Source organism: Mesoplodon densirostris, chromosome 11 (genome assembly GCF_025265405.1).
Source record: "Mesoplodon densirostris isolate mMesDen1 chromosome 11, mMesDen1 primary haplotype, whole genome shotgun sequence".
Taxonomy (NCBI): domain Eukaryota; kingdom Metazoa; phylum Chordata; class Mammalia; order Artiodactyla; family Ziphiidae; genus Mesoplodon; species Mesoplodon densirostris.
The window spans coordinates 65,307,685-65,321,952 of record NC_082671.1 but is presented as its reverse complement, the minus strand read 5'-3'; the positions used below and the strand labels follow the sequence as shown (position 1 = coordinate 65,321,952).

General features: G+C 54.7%; 1 protein-coding gene across 4 annotated transcripts in view; it reads right to left on the bottom strand.

Moving 5' to 3' along the window:
• Positions 1-14,268, bottom strand: part of SHISAL1 (shisa like 1) — an 80,542-nt gene that overhangs the window by 44,028 nt on the left and 22,246 nt on the right. For all 4 annotated transcript variants that reach the window (XM_060113829.1, XM_060113830.1, XM_060113827.1 and 1 more), the window contains exons 2-3: positions 8,861-8,958; positions 5,020-5,233 (exon numbers count right to left, since the gene is read on the bottom strand). In XM_060113829.1, the coding sequence (XP_059969812.1) occupies positions 5,020-5,233; positions 8,861-8,924 (278 nt within the window). In that variant the 5' untranslated portion in view covers positions 8,925-8,958. The remainder of the gene's footprint in view (positions 1-5,019; positions 5,234-8,860; positions 8,959-14,268) is intronic.

Sequence of the window (14,268 nt, the reverse complement as noted above, 5' to 3'; positions counted from 1 at the left end):
TGGGAAAGGAAAGCTACTGGAGGAAAGAGGTTTCAGTGCGGCCGAGGGAAGAACGACAACCCATCACTTCCCACTTTGAGGCCTTGAAGACCCTTCTGTCTTCTGAGAATTCCTGTCCCAGGCTCCCACCCCTGGCAGCCCATCTGCCTGGTGAAGGAACACCCACGCACTGCACAAGACTCTAGTCCATACCACCTCTCCCAGAGGGATGTCCCCTGCCCCCAGAGAGAGCTGACCGCTGACCCCATATACCCCGTCCCACCCTGTGCCCTGGATAGATGCTGCCATTGCTTGCTCAGGGCCCTGGGTGGTCACTGCTGCTGGCGTCCCAGCCGGAACCTGGCATGGGAGGGTGTGCAGTACACTCCTGAACACCAGGGACTCTGCCCAAGTGGCTAGAAGTGGCATCTCACTGTGGCGGCAGGCTTGGCGAGGTTGCTCCCCTAGCTCTGTCCGCCTTTCTGCCAGGCAGCCAGAACCAAAACAGACCATTCTGTTCCTCCAGAGAAACACAAATAAATAAGTCATCAGAAGCACGCTCCATTTCCCTGCCACCAGCCCCGCCTCCCAGCTGATTCACTGGCAGGGCAGGCGAATGTCAGGCAGCCCTTGCTGTTGACAGGCCCCATGCATCTTCATAAAGCCCCAGCGGGGGTCACAGCTGCGCTGGTCCATCTAGATGGGCTGCCAGTGGGAGCTAACCTTCTGGGATATCGGAACACCTGGCCTCTTGGCTGAGGTCTGGCACATTCCCCAGCATCAGACAAGTCCTGGCTTTCTAGATGCCCCTGGGGGTGGCAGAGCCCACTGGCCGGAACAAGGGCCCTGGTGTCCCTTGGCCTTGACTGTGGCTGGAACAGGTGACTTCACCTGCCTGGGCCCAGCCCCTTCTTCCTTCCTCTCAGAGTAGCTGTGAGGACTAATGAGACAACAAAGGCATCCTGCCCAGAAGGGTCAGAGCTCTAAAGGGCAGGACGGTCCCAGAGGTGGACTTTACCTGGCTCCCCTCACACAGCCGGAGCACTCAGGACCTCTTGGCCAGGCAGGCCTGTCCCAACCCATTCACGAACCTATCCTCCCACATCCAGTGGCCCATCCTCCAGTTGTCCCCTCTCTGCCACAAGCTCTGGCTGGACGCAAGGCCCTGGCCCAGCTCCCTGGGCTCAGGCCTTCTCCCCAAGATGCCCCAGCCCAGGCAGCTAAGCGGGGGCCTCCAGGGTGACCCCAGCCCCTCCTCTCCACAGGGCTCTGGTCTTGCCCAGGTCATCCTCATGATTTCTGCAGTATCCTAGGTCCTTGTACCATGCACCGTCCGTGAGCACAAGCCCAGCTTAAAGCTCTCAGGGCCCCTCACCACCCTCAAGAGGAAGCCCAAGCCCCTCCCCCTCTGTCCCCTGGTCCACAAGGCCCCACCCCATCCTGCCAGCCCCCGCTTCCTCGCCCCATGGTTCCCCTGGCATTTCACACTCAGGCTGCAGGGAACTGCATCTGGAAACGCTCATTCCTCTGGACTGTGTGGCTCCTACCTTCTTCAACACTTTCGGATACAGGACACCAAGCACCACGCCTCCCTCGTGAAGCCCAGGAGAGCAGAACAGCCCGGGTGAGGAACTCAGCCCAGCTCTCCTGGGCCTCCGTCCACATCTGTGGGAAAGGAGATGGCGGGAAGCTCGGTGGAAAATAACGAGGAGGGACCCCTCCAGAGCAGTGCCCTCAACCGGGAAAGTCCCGCACCCCACGCTTGGCAGCGTCAGGACACACGGTTGGTTGTCACAGCCAGTCAGTGGGAAGGGGGTGCGCTCAGCATCTAGTGGATGATGGCCAGGGTCTCACAATGCACAGAGCAGGCCCCAGAAAGGAGGATGAGGCCCCAGGTGTCCACCGGGCCGTGGTGGGGGTCCCTGCTCTAGGCCCTCCATCGGTGGAAGTCCCAGATTTATTAAAGCAGCTCTGGACCCAGGCTGGCTCTCAGCTCCACCCCGACTGGCTGCCTCAGTCGGGCAAGTTATCAATCTCTCCACGCCTCACCTCCCTGTGTGTAAAGGGGGCCAAGAGTGGGCTGCTAAGTGCCTTCAGAGGGTTGAGCACAGAACCGGCCCCATGCCGCTAGCTCCAGAAATGCTTGCTGAGGTGCCAGAATAAAAGCCAAGCTAAACTTCCTCAATGCGTCCATGCCTCCCCAGGGAAGGGCTCTGTTTTGTGGTCCAACTGTTCATTATCTGCAGCCAGGACCCACTGTGCCTAAATGATGGAGAATTCCGTGTGAATCCTGTGTAAATGTGCAGATCACAGAAACCTGTGGGCTTCAAAACGAGGATCCCAGACACCAGTCGCCAGAGCCTTGGAGAAGTCTGGCCGTCTTGCCAAGCCTCTGTCTTCTGTCTGGCTTTCAGCTGGCAATGACAGCACTTCAGGGTCCTAACCCCAGTCCTGGCACCGCCCTCCTCCCTCAGGGAATTAGTCTTTGGTCTTATAAAAGGCTTGGGTCAAGTTCCAGGCTTGATTCCAGTCCTCGTGACAGAAAAGGCTTGCTGAACTACTTCAAACAGAATTATTCTGAGGTCTGAGCAGATGGCAAGATATTCAGGGGAAGTACCCATGCATTTGAGGAAGGAAGGCTGGGGAGCTGGCCTTGGTGGGAGGAGGAGAGATTCAGACGATAGTCAAGGGACTTGCATCTCCTGCCTGATCAAAGGGAAGAGGCAACTTCCCCCAAGTGAGCATGGCATGCTGGCAAAACATCCAAGCCCCAATATCAGACAGAGAGATGGAGGCTCAGACCCCTACCCCACCACTCCCAGCAGTGTCCCATATCTCTTCAACAGTCACTCAGCTAACACTGCTTCCAAGTGGATTTTTCCTTACCATGAAAAAAATACATCTACTCCAAGAGTCAGCTTCAGGCTTACTGGGAAAATATCTGAAGTATCCCCATTAAAGTCAGGAAGAAGACAAGATTGCCTGACAATTTTAAAGATGGTTTTAGAGGTACTAGCCAACACGATTGGACAAGAAAAAGAAGTGAGGCACAAAAATTGGAAAGAAGGAGATGAGATGATCATTGTTTGCAAATGGCATAATTGGACACCTAAGAGAATCAGCTGAAAAAAGTATTACAAAGATAAGAAATTTCAGTAAGGTGGCTGAGTAAAAAAATACATATTTAGAAATCATTAGGTTTTATCATTTAAACAACAGTTGGTTAGAACAGTGGTCCCCGACATTTTTGGCACCAGGGACTGGTTTCGTGGAAGACAATTTTTCCATGGACTGGGTGGGGGGATAGTTCAGGCGGTAATGTGAGCGATGGGGAGCGGCAGATGAAGCTCCGCTCGCTCACCCGCTGCTCACCTCCTGCTGTGTGGCCCCGTTCCTAACAGCCTGTGGACCGGTACTGATCCGTGGCCTGGGGGTTGGGGACCCCTGGGTTAGAAGATATAGTAGAAGAAAAACCCCATTATAAAATAGCAGCTTGAAAAGAAATAAATATGAATAAACACAAAAGATACGTGCAATATCTATATGAAGAAAACTCCAAAACATTATAAAAGAAAATGTGAACAAATGGAAAGACACATTGTATTCTTGGATAGGAATATTCAACGTCATGAAAAGTCCATTCTCCTTGAATTAATCTATGAATTTAACACAATCTCAGTAAAAAATACTAACTGATATATATATATATATATATATATATATATATATATATATATATTTTTTTTTGGCAGGGAGACTACAAAAGCCAATTCTAAAGTTTGTATGACAAAAGACCTGGGGGAATAGACTAAGAAGACATTAAAACACATCAAAAGCAACAGTAGTTAACACAATGAGGTACTAGCAAATGTATAAATAGACCAATGAAAGCCATCATAATCTACCTAGATACTCAAATTTAGTATACTATAGTATACAATAAGTTTGCATTTCTCATCAGTGAGGAAAAGATGGACAATTCAATGATTGCTGTTAGGATAACTGTCTACCCATTTGGGAAAAAATAAATGTGGATTCCTACTTTACATCCAAGTAAACTACTTACATCCAAATTTTTAAAAAAATCTTACATCCAAATAAATTCTTGACAGATCAAAGATTTGAGGGCAAAAAATTAAAACATAAAAGACGTAAAAGACAACACGAGGGGATTTTTAACAATCTCAGAGTAGTGAAAGACTTTCTCTGTATGATACAAACCCTACCAGACATAAGAGAAAAAAAAATGGGTACAATTTGATTACATAACAATTAAAAATTAAGCATGAGGAAAAAAGCATCACAAATTCAAAGACACACTGAGGAAATATTTGCAATGCATCCTATTTCCTTCATATGTAAAGAGTTCCTGTGAATAAATAAGAAAAGGGCCAAAAATTCAATAGGAAATGGCAGAGGACATAAACAGTTAGCTCACAGTAAAAGAAATACAAGTGACTCTCAAACATGTGAAATATCCTCAGTTTCACTCATAGTAAGAGAAATCAGTGGATGCTCTTTCTATCCTACGTGCCTTTACTTAGCATATTCTCACTGCTTTTCTACCAGCAAACTCCTCCTCTTTCTTTACACTCATATTCCCTCCATCAGGGCCCTGGTCTCATGTGTTTTAATCACCTTAGGGAAAGGGGCTGCATGGGATTAATCTCTGGGTCAGGAATGTCAACCAATATGCGTTGAACAAATAATGAATGAAGAAGGAACTCAGGCCCCGTGGATTCCAGGTCCAAAGCACCTTTCATGTCTGAAAGTCTTCCACATCCTTGACCTCATTTAACTACCGCAGCAGCCCTGAGAGGCAGGTATCGCATGCTCATGTCTCAGATAAGAAGGCTGAAGTCCAGAGGGCAGAACAGGTCAGAAAACCTGTCACCTGAAGACTTTCCCAGACTCCTTCCAGGTCCACCCATCCTTGCACTGGTTGCCCAACAGCTGGCCTGGAGGCTGGGGTGTTTTGGCGGCACCCGGACTTGACTGGGGCCCAAGGCAGTGGGGCTGTGGCCCCAGTACCGTACTTACTTGTGCATGTAGCCCTCGGAGCCGGTCGTGAGGTTTGCCTGCATCACCGCCTGGAACTCTGTCTCATTGCAGCAGTATTTGAAAACCGTGTTGTTATGATGACAGCAGAGGATGAAGGTTTTGTTGTCCGATAGCCGGGGGCAGTGGAAGCCGAAGTGATAGCGGCCTTTGTGGTCCGTGTATGGCTCACAGACACGGTAATGCGCGGACAAGACTGGAAAAGACAGTCACCAGGCTTGCTGGTGTCCCTCCTCAGGCCCAGCTGGCCCGAGACCCCCACCAGTCCATGAGGACCATGGGCAGAGCCTGGCTGGCCTATTCTAGGGTTTTGCCCACCTCTTCCTTTGCCAGGAAGGCTTTGTGGTCCAGTGTGAGCCTCCCCTCTGCCAGGAAGACTGCTCTGGCTCCTGTCACCTCCCAGGCCCCCCTCGGCTACCATCCTGCTTATACTGTGCTGTCCAGACTGGGAGCTTCTTGCAGGCAGGGCTGATCTTAAGCCTCACGTGGATCCCCTCCAAGGGCTCTGCACACAGCTGGCACTCAATTAGGAAACAACACTAACTGAGCACTTACTATGTACTTCGCAGGCTCTATCAGATTTAATCCATTTGGCCATCCTAGCAGGCAGGTCTGGGATCCCACTTTACAGAGGGAGGAACCCGAGGCTCAGAGGTGTACAGTGACCTACCTGAGCCGGTTAGAGGTGGTGGAGCAGGAATCCAACACAGGCCTGCCTGGATCCAAGGTCCAGGAGCCTCTGCACTCCTCCATCACTGTGCGGACTGATGGTGGACTCACCAACAAGTCCAGGCTGGCCTGGGTGGTGAGTGGCATGGGTGCAAGAACCAGGTCCCACTTGTAGAGAAAGCGGTGTCCCCTCATATCTTGGTTTCTACTAAACTGATGCCCTACACCGGGAAGTCCCCAAGGGCCTGCCTTGGTGGCCCAGCTCATGGCGACAAAGCTGCCCTGGCCTTGGACCCTCATTCTCCTGGCTCAAGGCCAGAGGCCCCTATTCAGCCACCGATGCTGCTGAAAACCCAGGACAGTATTTACTAGTTGTGCTGCTGATGATAAAGAGGAGTGAAAGCCTGAACAAATATAACAATGGAAAAAAACTTGGAGCCCGCTGTCTGCAGCTTAATTAGTATCTTCATAAAAGGGACTGCTGTATCTAATTTGTATCGCTCAAAAGGGGCTTCCTAGGCTGAATACATTTCTCCAACCACCAAGGCTCTGGTTCTGCAGAAGCGCCTCAGTTAATTGAGACCTCTGTCTCTGCTGAGAGGTTATTAGACTCCAGCCTACACAGCTCCCAGTGCCAGGGGCTGCCGAGGGGATCCCAGCTGGGCTGCGCTGGCCGGTGGGTGGGTAGGCCTCATGTGCTGGAGCGCCGAGGCTGGCTTGGGTGGTTTCGTGAAATCCTGGGCCCCTTCCCCAAAGTACAGCACCCTCTTCCGTGGGGACAGGCAGGATCACTGCGGGAAAAGGGTCTCAGCCTTTCAGGAGTCAGGGGAGAGTCAGCCTCGACCCTGGGAAACAGAAGACCCTTTTATGGATGCAGTGGTCACTAAGGAAGCCCCAGGTGGATGCACCATCTCATTTGATCTCATGTATTCCCATTGTACAGAGGAGAAAACTAAGGTTGAGAGCACCAGTCTCAAAGTGTGGCCCCTGACCTGCTGCGTCTGCATCCCCAGGGGACTTGTCACGGATGCAGTTTCTCAAGCCCCTCAGCAGACGTTCTGAATCAGAAACTCTGGGGGTGGGGGGCGCAGTCTGAGTCTTAGAAAGCCCTGCAGGGGATGCCGATAGACTTGGTTTGGGACCCACTGGCCTGGAGGAACGACGTGCCAGAGGCTAAAGGTGAGAGGCAGAGGCAGGAAGTGAATGCCAGCCACTGTCCAGCCCCCGTCCAGATTGATGAGAAAGCCCTGCCGGTGGCGGTGGGCGGGGGGGTGTTAGCTCACACTCGCTTGCAGGAGGCTCGGTTTGTCAGCAACACCCAGTGGCTGGTCAAGAAGACAAGTTGGGGCCCTGAGGCCACAGGACCCAGGGAGGGAAGGAGCAGAGTGGTGGAGGGGGCCTTTGAGCTGGACTTCGGAGGAGCCAGACGTGCAGAGATGGAAGTGGGGAGGGAGGCCCAGCCAGGGAAGGGATAAGGAGAAGTCCCCAGTGGCTCACCCTGGCCACCCCTGGACAGCCAGCTCCACCTGCTTCGACCATGTGCGAAGACAAGGAGGCCACTGCTGCTTCTTGAGGAAGAATGTGCCGGAGCCTAAGGAGTCCTGGCCCGGAGCCAGGACAGCTGGTGTGAATCCTGGAGCACACAGGATCACCTGGGTCATCACAGCCTCTCTGTGCCTCCTTGCCCTCAAGGATGGAAGACCAGTGGTCTCCCGGGGGCTGGGGGCTCCCAGAAGCATTTGTGAACAGCAAAGCGTAGGGCCCGCTTAGAGCAGGGAGGGTGTCAGCGAAAGAGTGGACGATAAAGGGCAGCCTCCAGGCACGAGTGCATCGTGGCTCTGGGGCTGTGCCTGGGGCCCGAGGGCAGAGGGATGGTCGTTAGGAGGCCAGCGTGTCCTGAGTCACCAGGAAAACAGGCCCACGCAGAGAGGGAACACCGAGGGGAGAGCCACTCTCTTGGGTCCCGGGGTTTTGGAGTCCAAGATAGGATCCCGATCACCCCCTCCACATACACACACACACACACCTGCGAGGCTCAGGGTCTGCGTGGCCATCATTTAACAGCCAGGTGACTGTGTCCACTGACCCTGTGGCCTCAGGCAGGTCTCTTTCCTGGTCTGAGCCTCAGTTTCCTCATTTGTAAATGGGTGAAGAGCTCCTCTCTCCCAGGGGACAAGATGATCTACTGCATGAGAAAGCAGTGGGGAAGGAGTTCTGTGCACAGTGGCCCCCAGACCCATGACCTTGGCCTGGTTTTTTCTCTGCCATCCCAGGGCCCTTCATGGCATCCTTCTGAACCACGACCCCCAGCAAAGGGGCAAGGGGCCCAAAGGTGCAGGCTGGTGTCCACAGCCCTGCCAGAGCAAGAGGGCACGAGGGCATACGTGCACACACGCACGAGAAAGAGAGACAGAGACAAGGACAGAGGAGGAGAGAGACAGAGACAGAAGGAGACAGAGACGGGGGGACAGAGACACAGAGATACAGAGAGGGAGACAGAGGGAGAGACACAGAGAGAAGGCACCTTGCTGAGACCAGGGCTTGCGCTGGGCCAGCCCTGCTGGCGTGAGGTAAGGTGCCTTCTCGAGTCGGCCAGCTTCACTTTGGAGCAGCCAAAGGACTTGGTTCATGTTCATCTTTGTGAACAGGAGCGTGAAAGCCCCACTGCTGGGATCAGGGGGCCCGCCTAGGGGACTGGTAGGGTGCGGGGAGATGGGGCCCCGGCACCACTCTGTCTGGGTTGGAATCCAGCCCCTACACTAGCTGTGTTGTCTCTGGCTGTCAGTTCCCTCTCCAAGCCTCAGTTTCCTCCTCTGTACAATGGGATGACTACGACACCGCCTGACTTTGACTTGCTGGGGTCAGGAGAGAATTCACTGCATGTAAGGGCTTCTCCCAGGACTTACCGGCAGCCACCGTTAACCACACAGTGTCCTCAAGAATCTTCCAGCTGAGCCCCCCGAGGCAGGCACGTGGGGCACAGCACACAGTAGGTTCTCACCAAACAGCACCAAACATGAGCCCCTCACGAGGCTGATGCCACTAGGGCAGGCAGCCCCATCAGCAGCCAGAAGCCTGGCTGAGCTGTAGCACTGACACCAGGAAGGGACCACCTCCCCCTCCCACCTCCTGCCGAGCAACACGGAGGTTCTACCTGCGGAAATCAGCAAAGAGAGGACGGCGAGCACGTTCGAGGGCTGCTGGCCACAACTGGTCATCGTTCGGCTTTTGCATCGATTCGTCGAGCGCTGCCTGTCGAACGAGAGCCGGGAGAGGCCGGGTGTGGGCTGTTTTGTCTGCGGTGCAGACACTGGCTTTGCTGCCCACGGCAGGGCTGGATGGGCCAGGGCTGGGAAGCAAGTCTGCCGGGAGCAGGGGCCGGGCCGCGGATGATGGAAACGCCGCCATCCAATTTCCTTTCCGGCATGAATGACCTTCCCCCACCAGTCAGCTGTCATCTTCCTTTCTTTTCACGGCAAAATGAGACTTAATCAAAGGAGGACAGATGGCTCAGGTGGTGGAAATAACCAGCGGGCTGAGGCCGGTGGGCACGGGAATGAGAACGGTGGTGAGCGAGGGGATTAGAGGCAAGCTCATGACCCTGCAGGGGGCTGGCGGGACCCAGGTCTCCCTGCTGTGTCGCTAATGGTGACTTCCATTAACCCCACCCCACCCCCACCAGCATGCATCCACCTGGCACCCTCCAGGCATTAGGGACATGGCAATGAACTAAACAGACTCGAGATGGAACTCAATAGAAGCTGTCCCTTCCCTGGCTTGCATTCTAGTGAGCAGGGCTGACAGCTCACAGATGAGTAGTTCAAAGGCTATGAGGTCCCTGGGGTTGCACCCTGAAGACTGAAAGCAGAGACTCAAGCAGATACTTGTACACCCATGTCCACAGCAGCATGATTCACGATCACAAAAGGAAGAGATGACCAGAATGTCCATCGACAGATGATGGATAAACACTACGTGGCACGTACTACAGTGGAACATTACTCTGCCTTAAAAAGAAAGGAAATTCTGTCACAGGCGACAACACAGATAAGCCTTGAGGACATTACGCTCAGTGAAATAAGCCAGACACAAAAGGACAAATACTGTGTGATTCTACTCATCCGAGGTCCCTAAAGCAGTCAAGTCCATAGAGACAGGAAGTAGGATGGGGGGTGCCGGGGGCTGGGGGAGGGGGAATGGGAGTGAGTGTTTGACGGGGACAGAGTCTCAGTGTGGAAAGATGACAAAGTTCTGGAGATGGATGGTGGTGATTGGAAGAAGTGTTGCATACTGAAGGAGCAGCAGGTGCAAAGGCCCTGAGGTAGGAGCAGCAGGGAGGCCAGTGGAGGATGTGGGGAGGGGTGGGTAGCAACAGGCCACCTAAGGCAGGGCCTTGGCCCTCAGTGGCCACTTTATATCAGGTTGTTGAAACCTCAGGACAAACCTGAGGGACAGGTTCCCTCACTATCATCACCCCACCCCACCCCACCCCAGGGCTTTGGGAATGGAGGCTGGGGAGGAGGACCAAGTGTCCTCTGTGTACTCTCTGTGGCCTGCTAGAGCCCCACCAGGGTTGTAGCTGCATGTGGCTGGGGAATAATTTGCTGAGCGCCTACTATGTGCCAGGCTCCAGGCCAAACAAGGTCCTGCACACTACCCTCTACCCTCACGGCACCCCTGATCAGGGAGAGCTCCGGGACCCCAGCTTGGGTCCAAGACAGCTCTGAATCCTGCTGACTAGCGGGCAGGCAGGGCAGGAAGCCAAAGGGACAACCCAGAGGCCGGAAGTTTCAGACCGAGGAGACAGTGCCAGATTCACAGCCAGCCAGGCCCTGCCCCTGCTCTGGGGCCTGGGGCTTCTCACCTGCAGCATGGGTGGCAGGGAGGCACCCAGAGTGTCAATGCTGCTCGGAAGGCTGGTGGCCAGAATAAGAAAAGGGGGTGGCAGGGCTGTTGGACGAAGCCTGAACACCTTAATACAATGCTTACTCAGGGTGATGTTGGTGTCAGCCCCTGGGGAGGGCCCCGCCCACCTCTCCATGAAGGCCTCTCTGCTGCCCCAAGAGCAGCCCTGCCCCCAAGGGCTGTGAACTTCTTAATTGCTCTGAGCCTGGGCCTCCTTCCTGCCTCCCTCAGGGTCCTCCTGGGAAGATGAAGGAGATTAAAGCATTTGAAAGTGCTTAGGAAAGGATTTCCTACTAGGGAAACCTAAAGATCAATCCTGGAAAATGCACTGTGGGGGTGGGGAGTGACAGGTCCTCTGAGATGAGTCCTCCCTGCCATGTGGCCCCATTCCACAGATGGGGAACCTGAGGGCCAAGCCTGGTCTCCAGATTCCAAGCCCTTCTAGCCCCCGAAAGGTGGGGTTGCTCACTTTTTAAGCCAGGGCTCCAGTCTGAGAGCTGGTGGGTTCATTGAACAAATGCTTAGGTGGGGGTGGGGGTCCACCTCTGCCAGGTGCCCAGCCCTCCTTCCAGCTGCTCCCGCTCCCTACAAAGTCCTGCGTATACTGAGGGGGGCTATTACTCACACCTGGGGTGCCTTCCTCTTTTTCCTGTGAGTCCAAATCCTGCACCACCTTAGAAGCTGTTACAATGCCACCTCCTCCAGGAAGCCTGCCTTGATTCCATCAGCTGGAAGAAGTTTGTCTCTCCATTGAGGCGTATCATATTCTATCTCTTCGCTCCTTAATGTGTTAATTCATTTATTCATTCATGTATTCTCTCAACAGCCACTTGCTGACCCCCACTTATCCGCTTGCTGACGCCCGGAAAGGGCCTGGGCCAGGTTCTAGGGACTCAGGGTGTCCTGGGTGAGGGCGCCCAGCAGCTCTACCTTATGGAACTGGTCCTCATGTCCTCCTCTATCCGACTGTGAGAGTCTTGGGCCAGGGCCTGGCCAACTGGGGGTCACGCAGACTGGGTGAGACTCCCAGCACGACTGGCACCGGCCTCAAGCTCTTGGCCCATTGGGGGCGCTGAAGCAACAGGGCCTGTTGTGGATGTGTGGGTCCCGCACAGCACAGGTGTACCCCGTCACAGTGATGCACTGTGACTCGTCTGTCCCCTGTCCAGCAGGGTCCTCCCTACGATCTGCTCAGTCCCCTCTGCCTGGCCGTGCACCCTCCACCCCACCTGGCCACCCACGGCTGCCTCAGGATGAGTCAACGGGTGACAGAAGCCACAGCCCTGTTGGTGGGACAAAGGTGGAGGTGGGGGCTTCCCCACCTCCTCAGACCCCGGGGAAGCTTAGGTGCTGGCACTGAAGGCTGAACCTGTGGTGGAAAGAAAACCCCACCATGCGTCACTGGGAAGTTACATAAAAATTCCATTTCTAATGACCGAAGACAGCAAAGCTATAAGCCAGCATCTCTATTCCTGGCTCGGTGGGAGAGCTGCTTTGGAAACTCCGTGGCTGCCATCCCTGTGAGGTTTCCAAGAGAGGGCCAGCTTCTGAGGGCACACTATCAACAGCCTCCATATTCACCTTAGCCCCCCTGTGGGGTCTGCAGAGGGGGACCTGGGTGTGTCACACTGTCAGGTGCCACCACCTGGGACCCTCCCCCACTGGTGACATTTGGGGTAAGCCTCTCCAGCAGAGGTAAGAGTTGGGGCTGAAAGAGTGAGCATCCCTCATCCTGCCCCCTGGGTCCAGCCCTGGTTCTGGGGTCTGCGGCCGTGGGGCTGCGCCCTGGGACTGGCTTAGACCAGCTGGGCTCTTCACAGGTGCTGGACGCTGGCTTTTCACCATGTTATCTCAGATAGTTCCCGACAGCCTGATGAGGCAGATATCAAACTCCCATCTGGTAAAGTAGGACACTGAGGCTCAGAGAGGTGAAGTGACTTGCCCAAGGTCACACAGCCACTCAGTGTCTCAGACAGGAAGCAAGGCCAGCCTCGAAACTCACTCTCCCTCCTGGCACTATAGGAGTTTCCAGAGCCTCCCGAGCCCCTGACCCTCACTCCTCAGAAAGCACATTTACCACAGACAGATTCGATTTATGGACCCGGGTTCTATTTCTTTGAAAACTGGTAAACTACCCACAATGGTAGCTGGTGGCCAATGATAAATCTCAAATAACAGGGGGAACATTCTGGATGAGCAGGACCCCCCAAGCTGACTGCCTCCAGAATCACAAGTCAAGCACGCATCTCTGCATCCACCCCTTGGGTCAGTCGGGGACTGCTGTTCCCAGATTTGAGGATTATTTTTAAACACCCAATTTGGCGAGGCCTGAGTGGAGAGGATGGAGGGCATGTGAAGAGAAACAGAGCCGGCGAAGATGAATTAAACCCCACTGGCAACAACAACAGATCTGTTCTCGGTCAGCCAGGCTAGGCAGGGCTCGGGAGGGAGGGAGGGGAGGCAGGCCCTTGGTGTGGGGCAGGGAGCACTGCCACGGACCCTCCAGGACCCCCCATGCCTGGCGGCCCCTGGCTCAATACTTGGAGGTTCCTCATCCTCTCTCAGCTTACCCCAGACCCCTGCTTAGCCCACCATGACCTTCCCTGGGCGTGGCCAAGAGCATCCCCTCTTGCCCAGACCAGGTCAAGGGCAGGGTGGTCTGGAGGGTGGGCCTTGGGTTTGGGCCACACTGCCTGGCTCCACCTTTTGTAACCACACCCTGTGTGACCTGGGACAAGTGTCCTCAGTCTCCTCGGCCCTAAAAGGGAGATGAAAATAGTATCGAATTCACAGAGTCCTTGTGATGATTGAGTGAAGTGATGCATCAAAGTGCTTGGAATGGGGCCAGTGCTCAAAAGTATCCATGGGGAGTGCTCCTTGCCGCTAGATACCTCTGCCCCAGCCTCGCCCACCAATCCAGGTCCTATTGACTTCCTGAAATGCCCATCTGACCACCCACCCACCTCCTTAGGGGTCTTGGCAGCTCCAGGTTCAAGTCCATGCTCACGTCCCAGGCCCCAGGTGGTCTGGCTCTTGCTGCCTCCTCTGTCTCTCTCAGCTCCTCAAGGTTCAGCCCTCCAGGATGTGTCTCTCCTCTGGGCCTTTGCACATGCTGTCCCCACACCAGGGACACCCTTCCCCTCTCCTGCAGGCGGGCAACCTGGACCCAGCTTTTGAGGTTCAGCTGCGGTGCCCATCTCTCAGCAAAGATTTTCTCCCTCTGATTCTCTCACTCCCCTGGGTGGGCTCCCGAGACTGGCATGGGCAGGAGCATGCTGCGTGATTAGTTTGTGTCCCAGCTTGAGAGCAAATGGGTTAGAGAAAACGGGTGACAGGCGGGGGCGTTGAGAACCCAGACCCCTGCCGTAGGAGCCTGACCTCTTTAGACCCGGCCACCTGAGCCCCGCATTTCCCAGCAGCAAAAACAAAGAAGGGCACATGACTAGTTACACACCTGTCACCCAGACACACCCCACCTTGCCCCACCCCTGCGGGAGTGCAGCTCTGCAGTCAGCCCCGTGGAGGGCGGAGTGAGGATGGGTCCCGACCCAGCCTCCTGGGCATTGGGTGCTGGTGGTAGAGCACAGGAGTCGGGCCCTTTGCTCGGGCTGGCCCTTCCCTGGGCATCTCTTCCTCCAACTCAGATGTCTAAATCAG